This window comes from Phyllobates terribilis, unplaced genomic scaffold, assembly GCF_046119375.1.
Source record: "Phyllobates terribilis strain yellow unplaced genomic scaffold, ASM4611937v1 Scaffold_5__5_contigs__length_657084704, whole genome shotgun sequence".
NCBI lineage: Eukaryota > Metazoa > Chordata > Amphibia > Anura > Dendrobatidae > Phyllobates > Phyllobates terribilis.
Genome location: NW_027362765.1, coordinates 454717389 through 454740777, shown reverse-complemented (window position 1 = coordinate 454740777; position 23389 = coordinate 454717389). Strand labels below are relative to the sequence as shown.

The 23389-nt window shown below is 43.6% G+C and overlaps 1 protein-coding gene across 1 annotated transcript in view; it reads right to left on the bottom strand.

The window, feature by feature from the left end:
* Positions 1 to 14195: 14195 nt before the first annotated feature.
* Positions 14196 to 23389, bottom strand: part of LOC141271632 (uncharacterized) — a 66330-nt gene continuing 57136 nt past the window's right edge. The window contains exons 7-8 of the mRNA XM_073681675.1: positions 22371 to 22413; positions 14196 to 15586 (exon numbers count right to left, since the gene is read on the bottom strand). Coding sequence (XP_073537776.1) covers positions 15572 to 15586; positions 22371 to 22413 — 58 coding nt within the window. The 3' untranslated portion in view covers positions 14196 to 15571. The remainder of the gene's footprint in view (positions 15587 to 22370; positions 22414 to 23389) is intronic.

Here is a 23389-nt window from a genome sequence, read left to right as displayed (position 1 = left end):
AGTGGAGACAACCATTCATGAAATTGGTTCTCCAGAGCTGACCACAACTCCTCAGCTGTGTGACTCACATTTCCCAGACATTTCAAAGTAAAAACCGCCTGATGACGTTGAGCCCTACTGCCAGCATAGTAAGGAGGTGTGCAGGATCCCTTCTGCGCAGTTAGAAAGCTTGTGGCATGAGCAGACAGGCTTTGGGTGCAGGTGGAAGACCGAGAGGAGGTTGAGGAGGCAGAAGCAGTGGAGGAACTTTGACATAAAGAGGATTGACGCACAACTCGTGGGGACGGCAAGACTTGGACAGCAGCCCCTTGTCCTGCTGTCACCATAGTTACCCAGTGCCCAGTCAGCGACATGTAACGCCCCTGTCCATGCCTACTCGTCCAAGTGTCTGTGGTGAAATGCACCCTGTCACACACAGAGTTTCTCAAAGAAGCGGTGATGTTGTGTGCGACATGCTGGTGGAGCGCAGGCACACCTTTCTTTGAGAAGTAGTGCCGACTGGGCATCTGGTACTGGGGCACTGCGACGGACATAAGGTCTCGAAAATCCTCTGTGTCCACCAGGCGGAAAGGCAGCATTTCTGTAGCCAAGAGCTTGCAGATGGTGAAATTCAACCTCTTAGCTTTCTCATGGCTAGGAGGAAATGGTCTTTTACTTGTCCACATCTGAGGGACCGAGGGCTGGCTATTGTGCTTAGACGGGGTTGATAAGGGTGTCCCCGGCAAACTGCCGGTCTGTGAGGAAGATGCAGGCGGACATGTTAGGTTGCCTTGATCCAAAGGTGGTGCTATCGATGTCAGACAGAGCTCAACACCAGCTGGTGTTACCACCTCCAAAGAAAATGATGACCTGCCAATCACGCTGGCTGTTGCGGGTAAAGAGGTGGCAGGTCTGCGCCCCAAAACAGGTGTGACTGCTGTCCCCCCAGTCACAGAGGATGAAGAGGCCGCGGATGCACAAGATATGGCAGAAGGTGGTTGGCCCGGCCGGCTAGGCCGCATTGTAGCACACTGAGCTTCCCACTGCAACTTATGCTTCATGTCCATGTGCCGGTTCATGCATGAAGTACTCAAACTATGTATTTTTTGGCCTCTACTTAGCTTTTGCTGACAAATGTTACAGATAACACGAGTTGGGTCATCTTTATCGATCTGAAAAAATGCCCAGGCTATGCAAGGCTTAGCACCCATGCGACCTGAAGAGCTACCACGACTTGTGGTCAGAGGCAGAGTTGTGTTTGAGGATGCATTTGTTGACGTGCTTCCAGTACTACGTCTCTGTCCAGGAAGGCGCAACCTGACCTCGTCGTCACTAGCATCTTCCTCCACCTCCTCTGCTGACCTCATCTCTTGGCTGACTGTGGGTTGACAGTAAGTGGGATCTCCAACCTCATCATCATCACCCTGTGCGTTATCACACCCGTCGTCCTCAGAGCCAACCTGTTCCTGCCTGACAAAAAACTAAAGTTGTCGCTCCAATCAGGTATTTGAGTCTCATCATCGTCTTCCTCATTGTCTCCACCAACAGGAGTTACAGTTTGGGAATGAGGGTCTACATTATGGTCAGAACCTTCTGCGTCTGGTCCTGGATCCGACTCATAAAGATTCTGGGCATCAGTGCAGATCATTTCCTCGTCTGGATTCACAGAAGCGCTGGAGTCGACCTCTGATTCCCAGGCTATAGTATGAGTAAACAGCTCTGCAGACTCAACCATCTGTTCTACCTCATACTCAGACGGGCAGCTGGAGATTTGGGAGCTGTGAGGAAGCAAGTGTGATTGGGGTGACACCTTTGAGGACTGGAGTATTTGTGATTTTGAAGTTGATGTGGAGGAGAGCCCACTTAAAGGAGCACTTGATATCCGTAGAAGCACCTGCTGTTTTTGTGCCTCATCTGGAATTTGTAGCGATTGGCGTGGCCGTAAGAAAGGGATCTTATCACATTGTCCGCTAAAAGAAGTAGACATTTTAGTTTGGCTGGAAGATGGTCTTTCTTCTGCAGATGTTACTGTTGCTTTAACACCTAACCCACGGACACAACCTTTTTTCCCCTTCCCAACACGCCTATTCCCCTTTCCACCAGCAGCAGGCCTTTTTCCACTCATTTTGGTGGTTAACTAATTCACAACTCTGGAGTTGTTTGCACAAAAAAACAATGGATGGGAACCGAGCAGAGCTGAGTGGCCAAACTGTGGTATTAGGCCAAAACTATTGGCTGGGTTAGATGGAGAAAAAAATTATATTCGATTTGCAACCTGATGGAGGTCAGTATAGATGGACTAATAGAACAAGTCCCACACACAGCTAGAAGCCCAAATATTTTTTCAGAGCTAGATGCAGATAAAAATTATTTTTAATTTGCAACCTGATGGAGGTCAATATAGATGGACTAATAGAGAAAGTCCCACACAATGCTAGAAGGCCAAATATTTTTTCAGAGCTAGATGCAGAAAAATATTATATTCAGTTTGCAACCTGATGGAGGTCAGTATAGATGGACTAATAGAACAAGTCCCACACACAGCTAGAAGCCCAAATATTTTTTCAGAGGTAGATGCAGATAAAAATTATTTTTAATTTACAACCTGATGGAGGTCAGTATAGATGGACTAATAGAGAAAGTCCCACACACTGCTAGAAGGCCAAATATTTTTTCAGAGCTAGATGCAGATAAAAATTATTTTTAATTTGCAACCTGATGGAGGTCAGTATAGATGGACTAATAGAGAAAGTCCCACACACTACTAGAAGGCCAAATATTTTTTTAGAGCTAGATGCAGAAAAAAATTATATTCAGTTTGCAACCTGATGGAGGTCAGTATAGATGGACTAATAGAACAAGTCCCACACACAGGTAGAAGCCCAAATATTTTTTCAGAGGTAGATGCAGATAAAAATTATTTTTAATTTTCAACCTGATGGAGGTCAGTATAGATGGACTAATAGAGAAAGTCCCACACACTGCTAGAAGGCCAAATATTTTTTCAGAGCTAGATGCAGATAAAAATTATTTTTAATTTGCAACCTGATGGAGGTCAGTATAGATGGACTAATAGAGAAAGTCCCACACACTGCTAGAAGGCCAACTATTTTTTCAGAGCTAGATGCAGAAAAAAATTATATTCAGTTTGCAACCTGATGGAGGTCTGTATAGATGGATTAATAGAACAAGTCCCACACACAGCTAGAAGCCCAATATTTTTTCAGAGGTAGATGCAGAAAAAAAATATATTCAGTTTGCAACCTGATGGAGGTCTGTATAGATGGATTAATAGAACAAGTCCCACACACAGCTAGAAGCCCAATATTTTTTCAGAGGTAGATGCAGATAAAAATTATTTTTAATTTGCAACCTGATGGAGGTCAGTATAGATGGACTAATAGAGAAAGTCCCACACACTACTAGAAGGCCAAATATTTTTTCAGAGCTAGATGCAGAAAAAAATTATATTCAGTTTGCAACCTGACGGAGGTCAGTATAGATGGACTAATAGAGAAAGTCCCACACACTGCTAGAAGGCCAAATATTTTTTCAGAGCTAGATGCAGATAAAAATTATTTTTAATTTGCAACCTGATGGAGGTCAGTATAGATGGACTAATAGAGAAAGTCCCACACACTGCTAGAAGGCCAACTATTTTTTCAGAGCTAGATGCAGAAAAAAATTATATTCAGTTTGCAACCTGATGGAGGTCTGTATAGATGGATTAATAGAACAAGTCCCACATACAACTAGAAGCCCAATATTTTTTCAGAGGTAGATACAGAAAAAAAATATATTCAGTTTGCAACCTGATGGAGGTCTGTATAGATGGATTAATAGAACAAGTCCCACACACAGCTAGAAGCCCAATATTTTTTCAGAGGTAGATGCAGAAAAAAAATATATTCAGTTTGCAACCTGATGGAGGTCAGTATAGATGGACTAATAGAACAAGTCCCACACACAGCTAGAAGCCCAAATATTTTTTCAGAGGTAGATGCAGATAAAAATTATTTTTAATTTGCAACCTGATGGAGGTCAGTATAGATGGACTAATAGAGAAAGTCCCACACACTGCTAGAAGGCCAAATATTTTTTCAGAGCTAGATGCAGATAAAAATTATTTTTAATTTGCAGCCTGATGGAGGTCAGTATAGATGGACTAATAGAGAAAGTCCCACACACTACTATAAGGCCAAATATTTTTTCAGAGCTAGATGCAGAAAAAAATTATATTCAGTTTGCAACCTGATGGAGGTCAGTATAGATGGACTAATAGAACAAGTCCCACACACAGCTAGAAGCCCAAATATTTTTTCAGAGGTAGATGCAGATAAAAATTATTTTTAATTTTCAACCTGATGGAGGTCAGTATAGATGGACTAATAGAGAAAGTCCCACACACTGCTAGAAGGCCAAATATTTTTTCAGAGCTAGATGCAGATAAAAATTATTTTTAATTTGCAACCTGATGGAGGTCAGTATAGATGGACTAATAGAGAAAGTCCCACACACTGCTAGAAGGCCAACTATTTTTTCAGAGCTAGATGCAGAAAAAAATTATATTCAGTTTGCAACCTGATGGAGGTCTGTATAGATGGATTAATAGAACAAGTCCCACACACAGCTAGAAGCCCAATATTTTTTCAGAGGTAGATGCAGAAAAAAAATATATTCAGTTTGCAACCTGATGGAGGTCTGTATAGATGGATTAATAGAACAAGTCCCACACACAGCTAGAAGCCCAATATTTTTTCAGAGGTAGATGCAGATAAAAATTATTTTTAATTTGCAACCTGATGGAGGTCAGTATAGATGGACTAATAGAGAAAGTCCCACACACTACTAGAAGGCCAAATATTTTTTCAGAGCTAGATGCAGAAAAAAATTATATTCAGTTTGCAACCTGACGGAGGTCAGTATAGATGGACTAATAGAGAAAGTCCCACACACTGCTAGAAGGCCAAATATTTTTTCAGAGCTAGATGCAGATAAAAATTATTTTTAATTTGCAACCTGATGGAGGTCAGTATAGATGGACTAATAGAGAAAGTCCCACACACTGCTAGAAGGCCAACTATTTTTTCAGAGCTAGATGCAGAAAAAAATTATATTCAGTTTGCAACCTGATGGAGGTCTGTATAGATGGATTAATAGAACAAGTCCCACATACAACTAGAAGCCCAATATTTTTTCAGAGGTAGATACAGAAAAAAAATATATTCAGTTTGCAACCTGATGGAGGTCTGTATAGATGGATTAATAGAACAAGTCCCACACACAGCTAGAAGCCCAATATTTTTTCAGAGGTAGATGCAGAAAAAATATATATTCAGTTTGCAACCTGATGGAGGTCAGTATAGATGGACTAATAGAACAAGTCCCACACACAGCTAGAAGCCCAAATATTTTTTCAGAGGTAGATGCAGATAAAAATTATTTTTAATTTGCAACCTGATGGAGGTCAGTATAGATGGACTAATAGAGAAAGTCCCACACACTGCTAGAAGGCCAAATATTTTTTCAGATCTAGATGCGGATAAAAATTATTTTTAATTTGCAACCTGATGGAGGTCAGTATAGATGGACTAATAGAGAAAGTCCCACACACTGCTAGAAGGCCAAATATTTTTTTCAGAGCTAGATGCAGAAAAAAATTATATTCAGTTTGCAACCTGATGGAGGTCAGTATAGATGGACTAATAGAACAAGTCCCACACACTGCTAGAAGCCCAAATATTTTTTCAGAGCTAGATGCAGAAAAAAATTATATTCAATTTGCAACCTGATGGAGGTCAGTATAGATGGACTAATAGAATGATGCTATGCCCAAAAGATTTTACTTCACTAGGTGCAGTAAAAAAATTGGTATTCTATACACAGGTGGTATATCTTGCAACACAGATAGGCTACTCCACTGACTAACACACTCTGCAATAGGCCAAAAAGGATTAGCTTTGCTAGATTCAGCCAAATGCTGTGAAAAAAACTTGCACAGCCCTGGCACAGACCTGCCTGGCAAAAACTGATAGGAACTGATGTAACCTAGTCCTGAAAAGGACTGCAATTACAATTAGTCTTTACTCCCACAATCTATCTATTTAAGAGCACAGACCTGCCTGATAAAAGTCGTAGGAAATGCTGTAACCTAGTCCTTAAAAGGACTGCAATCACAACTATTCCCTACTCCCAAGCTATCTGTAGATTTGTGCGAAAATTGGCTTGAAATTTACAAGGTATAGCGCACACAGCAACAGCGGTGCCGTCTAACACGCAGCTGCAGCAGTGAGAAAATGGTGGCGACGGGGAAAATGGCTTGGTCTTATAGGGCAAGGACATGTGACATACACTGCCAATGACACATGCCCTTGCTTGTGTGAAAAACAGCAGTTTGCTCCGTGTGTGCGCTGCTGATAGGCTGACAGACTGCACCTCCCCACTGCAAATGGGGGAAAGAGAAAAAAAAATGGAGATCTTCATTATTCCTGCAGAGATCCATCCCCTGCCCCTCTCCCCGCCCCGCTGTACACTCAAACTGCGTATTAACATTAATTTTCATCATTACTGAGAAAAAATCCAGTTATGATTTTGGTGCACGAACAGTTATCGAACATAACCTCGAACAGCCGAATTTTTCTCAAATCGTTCGTGTTCGCCGAACGGCTCGAACACCGCCCAAAACAGCTCGAATTTGAGATTGGCGAACAGTTCGAGTAGAACAACGCTCATCTCTAGTCCTATCCCGCCAGTGTCCCTACCTGCTAGTGCCTTCCTTTCTGTACTCTAGCTGTGCTCGCCTGTACCCCTCTGCCTGTATTGTTCCTGAGTCCCAGTGTGTACTGGGTCCTATCCCGCCTGTGTTCCTACCTGCTAGTGCCTCCCTGTCTGCACTCTAGCTGTGCTTGCCTGTACCCCCCTGCCTGCATACCCGCCTGCCTGCATACCAGTCGTGCCTGCCTATACCCACCAGTCTGTGCGCCAGCCTAACGAGTCTGTTCCTGTATTCCCCTGTGTGGGTCAACAGCCGTGTCCGGGGTCTGTCCTGGAGTAGCACCTGGTCCCTCTGCTCGGTTCCTCCTTGGTGCACTGGCGTCGTATGCCGTCGTGCGACCCTGGTCGGATCGGGTGAATACCTAGTTACGCCCCTCCAGGCATTCACTCTCCGGCACGGTCCAGTGGAATCACACGCACACGCCGCTCAGCCCGGGCGTGTGCATTACAGTCGACATGAAGGTCTGACCAGATGGAGAAGAAACAGAAAACGGCTCTAATCAGATGAGACATCAGTGGTCACTGGAAGTAAGTATTTATACTGTATCTGCACTGTATAACTTGGAGTAATACTGTTATTTGTAAAATCCCTTAGGCCACATTTGTGTGAAATGCCTGTGAGCTGACAGATTTTTCTATTGGACGGCACATGGACTCAGGGTTTCATAGATCCATTCACATATCTGTGAAAATCACGGATCTGAGACATGCTGATCATTTTCTGTTCCGATCTGATTTTGAAGATCAGAACAGGACTTACTCAGTGGGTCTGTGTGCTGTTCGAGAGAAAAAGAAAATCAAGCAGCACACGGATAAGAAATGTAGCCTTATTATATATAGCGCTGTCCCTTAGTGTATAGTGTACTCACTTATTATATATAGCACAGTCCTTAAAGAGGCATTCCCATCTCCAAGTTCCTATCCCAATATGTAGTAGGTGTAGTAATATTAGAAAATACCTCCAATAAGAAATGTATATTGTTCTCCTAATTATCTCGCTTACCCCATGTGCAGGCATTGCAGTAGCTTAGGTATCCATAGTTACAGCCACACACAGTGTTAGTTAGCTGTTAGTGGTCGTAACCATGAATACCTAAGCTACTGCAATGTCTGCACATGAGGTAAGCAACATAGCTTATTAGGAGAACTATACTAAATTTCTAATTGGAGGTATTTGCTAATATTATTATACCTACAACATATTGAAATAGGATCTTGGAGATGGGAATACCCCTTTAATTACGTAGTTTCCTCCTTCAATATATATAATACCATCCTTAATAATGTAGTATCCTCTCTGGGTTTGTATGGCGCCATCCCTCATTACGTAGCATCCTCTAGGTATGCATTGCCCCATCCCTTATTACATAGTATCCTATCTAGGTATCTCTGATGCCGTCCCTTATCATATAGCATCCACTTTAGATATGTATCTGTGGTGCCCATGTTTGTAAAGCCACAAAATGCCTTCATGTGTGATATACTTTTATATGTATTGCCAGCTATGGTGAAGGCTTGTTTCTCTGTTGGGAAAACTGCATCCACAGGATTTCTCAGGGGGGAGGAGGTGCTTCTGAAGTGAAGATGTGAGAAGTAGCAACATGGAACTTCAGATGAAGTGGAGCAGTGCGCTCTCTTCAAGGACAAGCTGCATGAGGCAGGGTATCAGTCCCTAGAGCCACGGAGACTTCCAGAGTCCGTGGTGGAAATGAGAGACTGCTCGGTCTTCATATAACGAGCATTAAAGGGCTTTACCCAAGAGCTCAGCAGCTCATAGAATCAGGGACACTACGGCAAGAGAAAGTAAGTGCTCTGACAGGATTTGAGCTGCCTGCTCGCTGGAATGGATCACAAATCAAGTACCTGTTTATCTTGGATCCCTGGGGTCAAAGGAATCTTTTACCAGAGATATAATTAGCAGCGGGAAGGCTACACTACATCACAGCAGAGAAACTGAACCCCCACCATGCAGGTCCGACCAAAACCCTTTGTGTGAGTTGTATAGAATCTTCTAGAACTGTTTACAGAACTTCAGTAAAAGATACAAACTGATTATTCTAACACTGAATATTCTCTGCTGCACCATTCATGTTCCAATTTCCTTGGGAGCCAGCCCCAAGTCGGGAAGGGCTAATCATCTGACACTGCTTGTCACTACCTAACTCTCACGCACCTTCATCAGTGCCCGGCCACACCAGGCCAAGCATCCCAACTGGCGTCACGAACCTTTGAATTTTATTATTAGCCCCACAATTGACAGACTGGTGCGCGCCCCAGGTCGGCCTTGACCAGCGCTGCGACCGCCATGCACCAGTACTGTGACCGCAGCAGCCAGCTGGGGCCGCACATATGGCGCTGACCCTCAATATGTAGCATCCTCTCTAGGTATGTATGGTGTGGTCCCTCATAACATAGTGTTATGCACACGCCCGGACTGACTGGCGTGTGCGGGTGTTGTGGTTCCACTGGACCATGAACCGGAGAGTGCCTGGAGGGGCGTGACTAAGTATCTGGCCGATCCGACCAAGATGGCACGACGGCATACGACGCCAGTGCACCAGGGAGAAACCGGGCAGAGGGACCAGGTGCTACTCCAGGTCAAACTCCGGACACGGGGGTTGACCCACACAGGGATTACTGGAACAGGCTGGTTAGGCTGGCGCACAGACTGGAGGGTATAGGCAGGCACGACTGGTATGCAGGCAGGCGGGTAAAGGCAAGCGCAGCTAGAGTGCAGACAGGGAGGCACTAGCAGGTAGGAACACAGGCGGGATAGGACCCAGTACACACTGGGACTCAGGAACAGGCAGGTTAGGCTGGCACAGACTGGTGGATGTAAGCAAACACGGCAGGTATGCAGATGGGTGGATACAGGCGAGTATGCAGGCAGGGAGGTACTGGCCGAAAGGACGGGCTGGAGCACAGAAAGGTTAAGACCCAGTACAGACTGGGTCACAGAACCGCAGATGCGGTAGACAACCACAGCAGAGAGGGAACGCCCAAAGCGGTGGGCAAGAACAGAGCAGGACGGGGCTGCAGGAGCAGCGAGCACAAGCAGGGCAGGACAGGACTGCCGGAGCAGCGGGCACAAGCAGGGCAGGACAGGACTGCCGGAGCAGCGGGCACAAGCAGGGCAGGACAGGACTGCCGGAGCAGCGGGCACAAGCAGGGCAGGACAGGACTGCCGGAGCAGCGGGCACAAGCAGGGCAGGACAGGACTGCCGGAGCAGCGGGCACAAGCAGGGCAGGACAGGACTGCCGGAGCAGCGGGCAGAAGCAGGGCAGGACAGGACAGGACTGCCGGAGCAGCGGGCAGAAGCAGGGCAGGACAGGACAGGACTGCCGGAGCAGCGGGCAGAAGCAGGGCAGGACAGGACAGGACTGCCGGAGCAGCGGGCAGAAGCAGGGCAGGACAGGACTGCCGGAGCAGTGAGCAAAAGGGTCAGAGCGGAGCAAGGCTGCCGGAGCAGTGAGCAAAAGGGTCAGAGCGGAGCAAGGCTGCGGAGCAGTGAGCAAGGAGTCAGAGCAGGCTAGAACCGCCGGAGCGGTAAGCAAAGGAGTCAGAGCAGACTAGAACCGCCGGAGCGGTGAGCAAAGGAGTCAGAGCAGGCTAGAACCGCCGGAGAGGTGAGCAAAGGAGTCAGAGCAGGCTAGAACCGCCGGAGCGGTGAGCAAAGGAGTAGGGGGGACAGGGCTCTGTTCACACGGAACAGACAGGAAGGGAAAGGCAGAGCCAGACACCCACAGGGTACTAGCAGAGAAGTAGCGAGTGGACCACAAACTCACAAACGGGAGTACAGAGACAACAAGCAGGAGTTAGGTACGAGTTCAGACTCTGCAGAAAAAGGAAGGGAACGGACATAGAGGCAAAACAGGTAAAGGATAGGAGAGAGTTCAGACTGGAACTGAGTGTACGGAGGAGACCAACACTGCAGCGGAATACAGGAGCGGGTCTGGGAATACGGCCCCCAGAGAGGCAGGACGAACAGGCAAGGAGCGTGTTCAGACAGGACAGACAAGATACAGGAGCGGGTCTAGGTAATCAGCCCCTAGAAGGCGGGAGGAACAGGCTAGGAGCGTGTTCAGACAGGTCAGACAAGATACAGGAACGGGTCTAGGTAATCGGCCCCTAGAAGGCAGGAGGAACAGGCTAGGAGCGTGTTCAGACAGGCCTGGAAACACAGCCTCCAGGATAGGCAGACAAGAGAACACAGAACGGGACCTGGCACCTTCAGAGTGCAAGCACACACTGAATGAAACACTATGCTCAGGCAGGAATAGATGGGCGCAGCTGAGCTATATACCAGGTGACAGACAGCAATAGGCTGAGGACGCACAAGGGGTGTGACCCACAGCAGGTACAAAAAGCAGGAAGTGATCGGGCGCCGCCCTTAAGCAGCAGAAACAGACACAAACAGACAGCATGGAGGGAAGCCAGAGAGACATTCTGGACTGGAGATCAAGTGCGCGCTCTTGCACAGTGGGAGATGGACCACCATGCAAGGACGCCGCCAGGTATGTTACACATAGCCTCCTCTCTAGGTATATATGGATGTATGGTGCCGTCCCTTATTACGTAGCATCCTCTTTAGGTATGTATGGTGCTGTCCCTCATTATGAAGTATCCTCCCTAGGTATGTGTAGTGCTGTCTCATATATAGTGTCCTCTGTTATGTACAGCACCGTCCCATTATTACATAGGATTATGTCTTGTGATATATAGCACCGTCCCTTACATGTGTATTCTCGTTATTTTTGTTCATCACAGCTCCCTCTCTATCACATAGTCTTCTCTTGTTAGGTGTAAAATGGCTGCTGATGGGGCAGTGTCTGACCAGAAGACCGGTCCATCAGCCGCCTCCAGCAGGAAAGAAACTTTCTCATATTCCACCAGCCATCATTTCAGTTTATATCTAAGAAGAGCAGGCGCTATGAAATAAAGACAAGGCACTATAAATACTAAAAATCACGGGAATCTGATATGTAAAAGACAAGAGAGGGCACTATGTAATATATATATATGTACAAATATATATATATATAGCTTTTTCGCCACAAAAGGAAGGGGCCCCAAACACATTTCTTGCACAGGAGCCCCAAGCTGTCAATGTTTGCTCCCGGATCGTGCTATATATACTGTGTGTATCTCAAGACATAATAATATGTAATAACGTGACATCACTGTACATAACAAAGAGGACACTACATGATAAGGGACCGCCCCATAAATAACTAGAGAAAATGGTACACACACTCGGACACACATCCAGCGGATATAGTCTCTGGTGTCGGCAGGCCCCCTCCACCCCTGGACTCTGGCGCAGCTGCACCGGTGATATGTCTGCCTCTGGTGCAGTGAGTATCTGGGATCCCTGAAATCACAGCTGAGCCTAGAGCACATGCAAGGCCGTCCCTGGGACGCAATACTATGTATATTACTAACATTAGCAGTCTGTAATTATAACACAGGAGTTATCATATTATCATTATGATGCAATTAAGGTTTATTAATATTACATGCACAATATATGTGACCTGGCACAAAATAAAAATGAATTCTTGTTATATCATAATGAAACATGAGGAGATTGATATAATTGCACTATACTTTCCTGATGTATATTGATTAATCACTGATTATGGAGTATAACCTATATATAACTTGTTTCTGCACTGTAAATGTTCATGGCTTAAGATAGGCTCACAGCTTGAAGAGCCAAAATGTCACACATACATGGTAAGGCTCTGTGCCCACTATGCGTTTTTTAAGCGTTTCCGCAGCGGCAATTCCGCTGCAGAAACGCTTAAAAAACGCTTGGTAAAAGGTCTGCCATGTTCCCCAATAATAATCTGCATGTGCTGTGCACATCCTGTGAAAATTTCCGCTGCGGATTATCATTGCGGAAAAATCCGCAACACTACCAATTATTTTGCGTAAACGCGGCATTTTCGCCGCCATTGACTTGCGTTGCAACGCATGTCATCCGCATCACTGAATCTGTACATGCGGATTCCATCCGTTTCAATGTGCGGATGGTACCCGGGTCTGAAGAAGAGGAGACTCTCCTCCGGACCCGGGTACCATAATACCTGTAAAAAAAAGAATAAAATAAAAAATAAATATTACCTTCTGATGGCCCCCGGTGTCCTTGTCTCAGCTTGCTGGCAGCTCGCGGTAGACTAAAGGACCTGTGGTGATGTCATTTAGTCATGTGATGGATCACGCGACCGCTGACGTCGGCAGGTCCTTTAGTCTACCGCAAGCTGCCGGCAAGCTGGGGGCCATCAGAAGGTAATATTTATTTTTTATTTTTTACCATTCTTTTGGTCGCACTATATAAATCCATGCCGTCTGCATGGATTTATATAGGGTGACCAAGTTGTCAAGCACTTTCCAAGTGATGCTAAAATCGCTTGGAAAGTGCTTGACAACCCGCATGCGGAAATGCATGTGAAGAACTGTTCACTTCCGCTTGTCCCTGGCAGGAAAAATGCATGTACAATCCGCATGTACAATCCGCATGCGTTTTTTCGGCCAGGGAGGGGCAGAAATGCTCAGGAAAAATCCGGAGCATTTCTGCATCGTGGGCACATAGCCTTAAATAAAGATCAATGCTTTTCACTATCTTGCGTCTGGAGTGCTGCTTTTTTTTTTTTTTTTGCCGTATATATCCCTATAAATTATGTATCTGTTTAAATCTCTATTCATATGGTTACATTTTTATAGGTAAAACAATAACTGCATGCATGTGTCTTCATATATATTAGTGTATAATATACAGACTCGAGCCAATCGATCAGCAGGATCTATTGTAGCTGAACCAAGGTCCTGCAAACTTCTTCGTCTGGTATTCAGACCCCGGCATCCTGGATGTATGTGGTATTTACACAAGGATGCACTATTTCTTGACTGACTGAATAATTTTATATGAACCTAATTCAATTCCCATGGAGTCTTGTGAATCTTTTTCTTCGGCTCTACATTACCCTATTATATATTGATGATGGGTTACACAGTGATTTTGGCCATGGCACAGGATATGCGGCAAAACATCATTGTAAACTGAATTAAGCTACATTAGATAGCAGCAGAAATAAAGTGAATAGGGTCACATTACGTCCCCTAGGCACCGCAACAAGAAGATTAAAAAAATCGGATCTTGTCACATCACCACAGGGGTCGCAATGTGACCCTAATTCACCTGCGTCACGGTACTATGTAGCAGCGGCATAGAATAAAGTTTGGCAGCTTGACCTATGTTGTGACCAAATGTCGTGTAGCCCCAGCTTAGGCTTGACCGTGAGTGTGTTTAGGCTAATGTCATTGCCATGTGATGCCCATGCCTGGCACGCCAACATCAGCTGCTGACCTCTGATTAGCTGGTGGTGTGTATTGCAGTGCAGGGACCCAGCGCTTCTCTGCGTCACAACACACTTCAGCTGATTGGGCGCACATCCAACTGAAGTAGGCACTGGTGTCAACAAGGCCCCCTCCTCCCTCTTCCCCCAGCTTGGGACCAGTCACACCCTCTGCGACAGTAAACGTTACGCCCCTGGGTAATGTAGGAGACATGTGAAAGCTCTATCACCATTGTGAATGTGGTGTGAGGTGAAGTGATCGGTGCTGCAATGGCACAGATAAAAGCTCAGGATCACTGCTCAGTCACTTCCAATACTGGAGTGAATGAGGTCAGTGCTGGAGCGGATTACTAACAGCCAATTCTATGTATTGGGGGCATGAGGGCAGTGCTGGACAATGGAGCCAGGCAGTGCTAGCTGTGGTTGTGAGTTTAGAAAAAAAAGCACAGGGAGTTGCCCAGTCTGGAGAGCAGCATGTAAATAAACAGGGTGCAGGAAATAATGTCAAATTCAGGAGGAATGTAAGGGAGAAATCAAAAACTATTTATTGGGATGTCATGCAAAAATAGCTGTAAAAATTGATAAGTTGCCGTAGATGTTAAATTGCCATAGATGTTAAATTGCCATACATGTTAAGTTCCAATAGATGTTAAGTTGCCGTAGATGTTGCCATAGATGTTAAGTTGCCGTAGATGTTGCCATAGATGTTAAGTTGCCGTAGATGTTGCCATAGATGTTAAGTTGCCGTAGATGTTGCCATAGATGTTAAGTTGCCATAGATGTTGCCGTAGATGTTGCCATAGATGTTGCCATAGATGTTAAGTTGCTATAGATGTTAAGTTGCCGTAGATGTTGCCATAGATGTTAAGCTGCCGTAGATGTTAAGTTGCCATAGATGTTAAGTTGCCATAGATGTTGCCGTACATGTTAAGTTGCGGTAGATGTTAAGTTGCCATAGATGTTGCCGTAGATGTTAAGTTGACGTAGATGTTAAGTTGCTATTGATGTTGCCGTAGATGTTAAGTTGCCGTAGATGTTAAGTTGCTATTTATGTTGCCGTAGATGTTAAGTTGCCATAGATGTTGCCGTAGATGTTAAGTTGCCATAGATGTTAAGTTGCTGTAGATGTTAAGTTGCCGTAGATGTTGCCATAGATGTTAAGTTGCTGTAGATGTTGCCATAGATGTTAAGTTGCCGTAGATGCTGCCGTAGATGTTGCCATAGATGTTAAGTTGCCGTAGATGTTGCTATAGATGTTAAGTTGCTGTAGATGTTAAGTTGCCGTAGGTTTAAGTTGCCATATCCGTTAAGTTGCCATATCCGTTAAGTTGCCATATCCGTTAAATTGCCATATCCGTTAAATTGCCATATCCGTTAAGTTGCCATATCCGTTAAATTGCCATATCCGTTAAATTGCCATATCCGTTAAATTGTCATATCCGTTAAGTTGCCATAGATTTTAAGTTGCCATAGCCTATATAAAATGGAGATATCAAACAATAACATTAAAGCGCATTCCAGTCACAAGTTATTGTTGAGTTATCCTCAGGACCTACAGTATATTATATAAGTGAGTACACCCCTCACATTTTTGTTAATATTTTATTATCTTTTCATTGGACAAAACTGAGGATATGACACTTTACATTGTATCGAAGTAGTTAATGTACAGCTTGTATAACAGTGTAAATTTGGTGTGCTCTTTAAATAACTCAACACACAGCCATTAATATCTAAACCGCTGGCATCAAAAGTGAGTACACCTCTAAGTGAAAATGGCCAAATTGTGCATTTTCCCTCTCCGGTGTCATGTGGCTCTTTAGTGTTACAAGGTCTCAGGTGGGAATGGGGAGCAGCTGGCTTAAATTTGGTGTTAAAGCTCTCATACTGGTCACTGGAAGTTTAACATGGCACCTCATGGCAAAGAAATCTGAGGATCTGAAAAAAAGAATTGTTGCTCTACATAAAGATGGCCTAGGCTATAAGAAGATTGTCAACACCCTGAAACTGAGCTGCAGTATGCTGCCAAGATTATATAACTTTTTAACAAGATAGGTTCCACTCATAACTGGCCTCGACATGGTTGACTAAAGATGTTGAGTGCACGTGCTCAGCGTCATATCAAGAGGTTGTCTTTCCAAAATGGACTATCCTGGTATGCATGGCACCCCTCATCCCTATCCTGGTATGCATGACACCACTCATCCTTCATCCTGGTATGTATGGCCCCCCTCATCCCTCTTCCTGGTATGTAGGGCATCCCTCATCCTTATCCTGGTATGCATGGCACAGCAATCCCCATCCTGGTATGCATGGCACTCCTAATCCCCATCACGCTGCACATAAAAAAATAAACACTTCTACTACTCACCTTCCTCCTCTCTCCTCCAGCGCTGCGTCCTGCTCTGCTGCTAGCACTGATCTCAGCATGTGAGCCGCGCATGGCGTCACTACCATGCGCCCTCACAAGGTGAGATCAGCTGCGGGAATAGTCACTGCTCCCCACGCTGGGACTGTGTGCATAGGGAGCAGTGACTTCACTCACCTTAATAGTCAGCACACAGTATAGACGCAGCGCGGCTCCTGCTGCTGCCGGGGATCGCGTGTGTCCGCTGTTAAAGAGCATGAATATTCATTACTCCCATGGGTGTGGAGAGAGGTGAATATCCATGCCCTTTAATAGCAGGCACACGCGATCTCCGGCAGCAGCAGGAGCCACGCTGCGGCTACACTGTGTGCTGGCTATTAAGGTGAGTGAAGTCACTGCTCCCTAGTCACACAGTCCAAGCGTGAGGAGCAGTGACTATTCCCACAGTGCATATTCATTTTCTTTAGCAGAGGGGACAGTGTAGGCTGCAGCAGGCGGCTGCTGCCTCCTGTGCCCCACTCCTCTGCTGCTACCGCTCCACCTACCCACCCACAATATATATATATGCCCCCCCACATTCGGACTATAAGACGCACCCCCCACTTTCTTCCAAAATTTTGGAGGAAAAAAGTGCATTTTATTGTCCGAAAAATACGGTATAGTAAAAAGTTTTAAAAAATATGGAAAAAAAATAAAAAAGCATAAAAGTTTGAATCACCGTCTTTATCGACCGTTTAAAAATATACATCTGTAGTATCACCATGTCCAATCTATCAAAGCATAAAAATTAACCCAATCAGTAAACACCATGAAGAGAAAAAAACTCAAAGCGCCAAAACTTTGTTTTTTGGTTTGCTGGAACACTGTAAAAAATATTGTAAGAAGCGATCAAAATGTCATATCTATCAAAAAAAAAAACGTCTCACTCCACAGAGAATAAGTTCTCACACAGCTCTATCAACCAAAAAATGAAATCATTATGACTTTTGGGAAATGGCCACATTATTCCTCACAATTATTTTTCCAAATATCTGTTTTTGTTTTCACCTCTAAAATAATGAAAAAACTGTAAAAATTTGGTATCGCCATAATCATACTGATGAGGAGAATCATATTGGAAGATCATTTCTTACCACACAATGTTTGCTGTAAAAACTATTACAAAAAAAAACAATGTCCAAATTGAATTTATTTTGCAATTTCTCTGCACTTGGATTTTATTCCCTTTTTCCAGTACACTTTGTGGGAAAATAAATGGTGGCAATCAAAAGTACAATTCATCCCGCAAAAAAACAAAACAAGCCCTCATAAGTCTATGTGGACAGGAAAAAAAAAAAGGTATGACTCTTAAAAGAAGGGGAGGAAAATATAAAAACGGAAATTGTCAATGTCTGGAAGTGGTTAAACAATACTTGTCTATTCTAGGGATTGGAAATGAACGTTATAGTCCCTGAGAAGCCTTTTAACTCTAGTAATTACTATCCCTGACCTGTGCTTGTGTAGGAGGTACAACATAATTTTTAGACTATAGAACGCAAATTACTATAAAACACATCCCAGGATTAGAGAGCAGAAAATAGAAAAAAACATTTCCTAATAATTAAAACTTTCCTTTCGGTGTAAAGAAGTGGAGGGGTTAATATCACTAACTTTAATGCACAAGGGTAGGATAAGGAGGTAATGGATATTTTCTTAGTGTTACTCTGCAGCTTCTGTATTATACACATAGAGCTTTGCAGCATGCACATTATGTAAACTCTCTGCAGTCCACATACAGTTAAGTCCATATATATTTGGACAGAGACAACATTTTTCTAATTTTGGTTCTAGACATTACCACAATGAATTTTAAACAAAACAATTCAGATGCAGTTGAAGTTCAGACTTTCAGCTTTCATTTGAGGGTATCCACATTAAAATTGGATGAAGGGTTTAGGAGTTTCAGCTCCTTAACATGTGCCACCCTGTTTTTAAAGGGACCAAAAGTAATTGGACAATTGACTCCAAGGCTATTTCATGGACAGGTGTGGGCAATCCCTTCGTTATGCCATTCTCAATTAAGCAGATAAAAGGCCTGGAGTTGATTTGAGGTGTGGTGCTTGCATTTGGAAGGTTTTGCTGTGAAGTAAACATGCGGTCAAAGGAGCTCTCCATGCAGATGAAACAAGCCATCCTTAAGCTGCAAAAACAGAAAAAACCCATCCGAGAAATTGCTACAATATTAGGAGTGGCAAAATCTACAATTTGGTACATCCTGAGAAAGAAAGAACGCACTAGTGAACTCATCAATGCAAAAAGACCTGGGCGCCCACGGAAGACAACAGTGGTGGATGATCGCAGAATAATCTCCATGGTGAAGAGAAACCCCTTCATAACAGCCAACCAAGTGAACAACACTCTCCAGGAGGTAGGCTTATCAATATCCAAATCTACCATAAAGAGAAAACTGCATGAGAGTAAATACAGAGGGTTCACTGCACGGTGCAAGCCACTCATAAGCATCAAGAAGAAAAAGGCTAGACTGGACTTTGCTAAAAAAAAACATTTAAAAAAGCCAGCACAGTTCTGGAAGAACATTCTTTGGACAGATGAAATTAAGATCAACCTCTACCAGAACGATGGAAAGAGAAAAGTATGGCGAAGGCGTGGTACAGCTCATGATCCAAAGCATACCACATCATCAGTAAAACACGGCGGAGGCAGTGTGATGGCTTGGGCATGCATGGCTGCCAGTGGCACTGGGTCACTAGTGTTTATTGATGATGTGACACAGGACAGAAGCAGCCGGATGAATTCTGATGTATTCAGAGCCATACTGTGTGCTCAGATCCAGCCAAATGCAGCCAAACTGATTGGTCATCGTTTCATACTAAGATGGACAATGACCCAAAACATAAAGCCAAAGCAACCCAGGAGTTTATTAAAGCAAAGAAGTGGAATATTCTTGAATGGCCAAGTCAGTCACCTGATCTCAACCCAATTGAGCATGCATTTCACTAGTTAAAGACTAAACTTCAGACAGAAAGGCCCACAAACAAACAGCAACGGAAAACCACCGCAGTGAAGGCCTGGCAGAGCATCAAAAAGGAGGAAACACAGCGTCTGGTGATGTCCATGAGTTCTAGACTTCAGGCAGTCATTTCCAACAAAGGGTTTTCAACCAAGTACTAGAAATTTACATTTTATTTAAAATTATTTAATCTGTCCAATTACTTTTGGTCCCTTTAAAAACAGGGCGGCACCCTTCATCCAATTTTAATGTGGATACCATCAAATGAAAGCTGAAAGTCTGAACTTCAACAGAATCTGAATTTTTTTGTTTAAAATTCATTGTGGTAATGTCTAGAACCAAAATTAGAAAAATGTTGTCTCTGTCCAAATATATATGGACCTAACTGTATATACATAGCACTGCGGCATGCATGGTATATGCACACTCAGCTCTGCTGTACATGCACAAGCACAGCTCTGTAACATACAAACACACCCTGCTGCCCACACAACTCTAATACATATGCACATTCCGCTCCTACATACACACACAGCTCTGCAACATACAAACACACTCTGCTGCACACATAAATCTAATACATACACACATTCCGCTCCTACATACACACACAGCTCTGCAACATACAAACACACTCGGCTGCACACACAACTCTAATACACACATACACACATTCCCCTCCTACATACACACACAGCTCTGCAACATACAAACACACTCTGCTGCACACACAACTCTAATACATACACACATTCCGCTCCTACACAAACACACAGCTCTGCCACATAAACACACACAGCTCTGCTACCTCAACAGGCACACCTCTGCTGCACACTGTGTATATACTAGCACGTTTTAAAGTTTCTTCTATGCGTGTAAGTAACCTGAAAGGCTCTTCAGCTAGTCAGGACCTGCAGCATCTGTGCAGCGTTACTGATGTGCAGGTCCTAGTACCTTCCTTTCCTGCCCTGCACAGATCATACTGCTCAGTGTTGGGCAGGAGGAGAAAGAGCTGTGCCCCTGTATAGTTTTCTCAGTAACCAGCAATGATGCTGTGTCCGCGCTCTCCTGTTTTTGGACTATAAGACACACACACTTTTTTAAGCATGATTTTTTTCTTGCTAAAAAAGTACATCTTATAGTCCAGAAAATACAGTATATATGTTATAGGAATAAAGGAAATTACATATAACATGACTTTAGAAGAGTATATTAGTTTATAAAACAAAAAAATAAGTATTGTCCGTGTAATTGCACTTGACTTGTAGAATAACATTTTTTTGTAACTGTACGGTGAATGCTGTGATTATAAACCCCAATAAGAAATCGTGAAATTGCTGTTGATTTAATTTCATTTCCTAAAAAACTTGCAAGTTTTTCAAAACTTTTTATGTATTTATGGTTTTTATAAAAAAATACAATGCAAATCGTAAAATACAATGATTTGTATTAATTAATCATGATGAAAAAATAAAGGTATAACCACTGGAACAATGAGGGGGAAATCATTTTACCAGACCTTAAAGAGAACGTGTCAGCAGGAGTTTGCTAAGTAAAGTACACACATGACCATATTGGCGCCGTTACACTGATTAAAACGATACCAGTGGTGAAGAAAATTGTTTTGTGGATTTTCTGTAATCAGCGTTTGAAGTTTTCTTATAATCATATCTTCGTGCATTGGGGTGGGACTGTGGGTAGGGTCTTCGGCTCTGCCATGGCCCTTCCGCTGCTCTTGTTGTCTTTATCGTCCTCCTGGTTTAGACTTTGTGCTGATGCCGTCCTACTCACGGGTGTCGCTGGTGCACATTGATCTCTTTGCAGTCGCTGGTTGTAGCACATGCACAAAATTGATCTTTTGGAGGACTTCAGTAAAATGGCGCCAGTGGCGGCGCATGCGCAAATTGAGATCTTGGCTTGTTATTGAGCCAAGATCTAAATCTGAAAAATGCAGCGCCATTTTCCTGAAGACTTCCAGTAGATCAATGTGCACAAGCGCCGCCCACAGCTAGGAAAGCACTGGCACAAAGTCTAAACCAGGAGGATGACCGACAACAGGAGCAGCGGCGGGGCCGTGACAGAGCCAAAGACCCTACCCACAGTCCCACCTCGTTGCACAAAGCTATGATTATAAGAAAACTTCAAACCCGTTTTACCCAAAATGCACAAAACTAACTTCTTTATCACAGATATGGTTTTAATCAGCATCACAACACCATTATGGCCATGTGTGGACTTTACTTTGCAAAATCCTGCTAACAAGTTCTCTTTAAGAGTGTGTTTACACTAAGTCTTTTGAGAAGAAACCGAACAGAAATTCCTAGTTGCTGAGGAGTTTTGAATTCTCAAAGAGGATTTTGGAGTTTGTTCCAAAAACTCAGTAAAAAGACTACATGTGAACACACGCTAAAGCAAAAAATTGGTTACATCACGAAGAGTATGTGCACAAAACATGTTTGGTTTTTTTAAGCAGATCCTCTCCAAAATTAAAAAATTCTTTCTAAAACTCTTGGAAAGCAATTCCAGTTCATTTCTATGAGAAATCCACTTTGTTGTTTACATGCACAGAATATTTTTAGCTTTTTTTCCTCTGAAGAGGTTTAGAAAAACACCCAGTGGAAAGAAATGAATTACATCTCATTTCTTTGAGGAGGATCCAAAAGGAAACCTCTCCAGACATGGCACTGTCTAATCAGAAGGCAGCAAAGAACGAATGAGGAAAAAACTCTCCCAAAACCTCTTAAAAACCAGGCATATAAGATGCGTGACTGGTGACCAATAAGTGGCCGATATCAGTGTAGTCAGATATATACAGAAGTAAGGAATCATCTCTATCATTATGTCATCTAGAAGGTTTGCTCAGTAAATCTCTGCTCTTACATGACCAGTGGTCTTCTCCTCTTCATTTTCGGAGGTCTCCTCTCTACAGTACATGAAACATATATCATTTTATGTAAATGTGCAGGTAACAGTGCGGATTAGAGTCAATATTCACAATGAAAATATACCAATAAAATCATACTTTATAAGATATGCATTAAAAAGACCAATATTTGAAACCAACACATTACTCAAACAAGAAATGCTCCAGGTCCCGGGTAGTGATCCCTAATGGAAAACTACAAGTGTAACATCTGGGGTCCCAAACTGACCCTATTACAGTACATATCCTTCCTAACCACGGGGGTTGCCATCCTAGAAAACGCAAATGGTGCTCCTGCTCAAAGACTGGCCCCAATAATCCCTAACAATCTTTTGCATGGGGGAACAGGTCTCAGTTGTTAAGTCAAATTACACATAGGACACAGGTATATTACCCACATAAGCAGACATATATGCTGATAGTTGTAAACTAACATGGCTTCATATCCTCATCATCAGCAAATATAAAGGTGAACTAGATTGATTTGTGCAAATCCAAACAGTATAGAGCAAGTTCTCATATATGGCATTAAAAAATGAATGTAGCCTAAATGACAAAGCCCCAATCAGCGCTAAACATATTGTAACCAAATCACTCAACGCGTTTCCCCTCCAGCATCAGAGGATCTTCAGGAGTGAACACAGAAACAGATCTGTAGCAAAATAGATATAGATATAAAGACCAAAGGACTTGGCTTATTTCAATGGATTTCAGAAACCACAGGTCCAATGGAGAGTGGGCTCCTCATAGAAGCACATATCAAAGAATATATCCTCCGGAGGTGAATAACCCCGTAGGAAGTGTGCGCCACAACTGTGGAGCTCTGTTCCGTAAAGGTGTTTTCCCACAAACAAAAGTTAGTTTTATTCCAAGATCTAGTGAATAAAATGAAGATCCACAGTTGGATGTTATTAAATAAAGTGTTCCTGTGCTGAGATAATCTTATAAATGTGCCCCTGCTGTGTACTGTGTAATG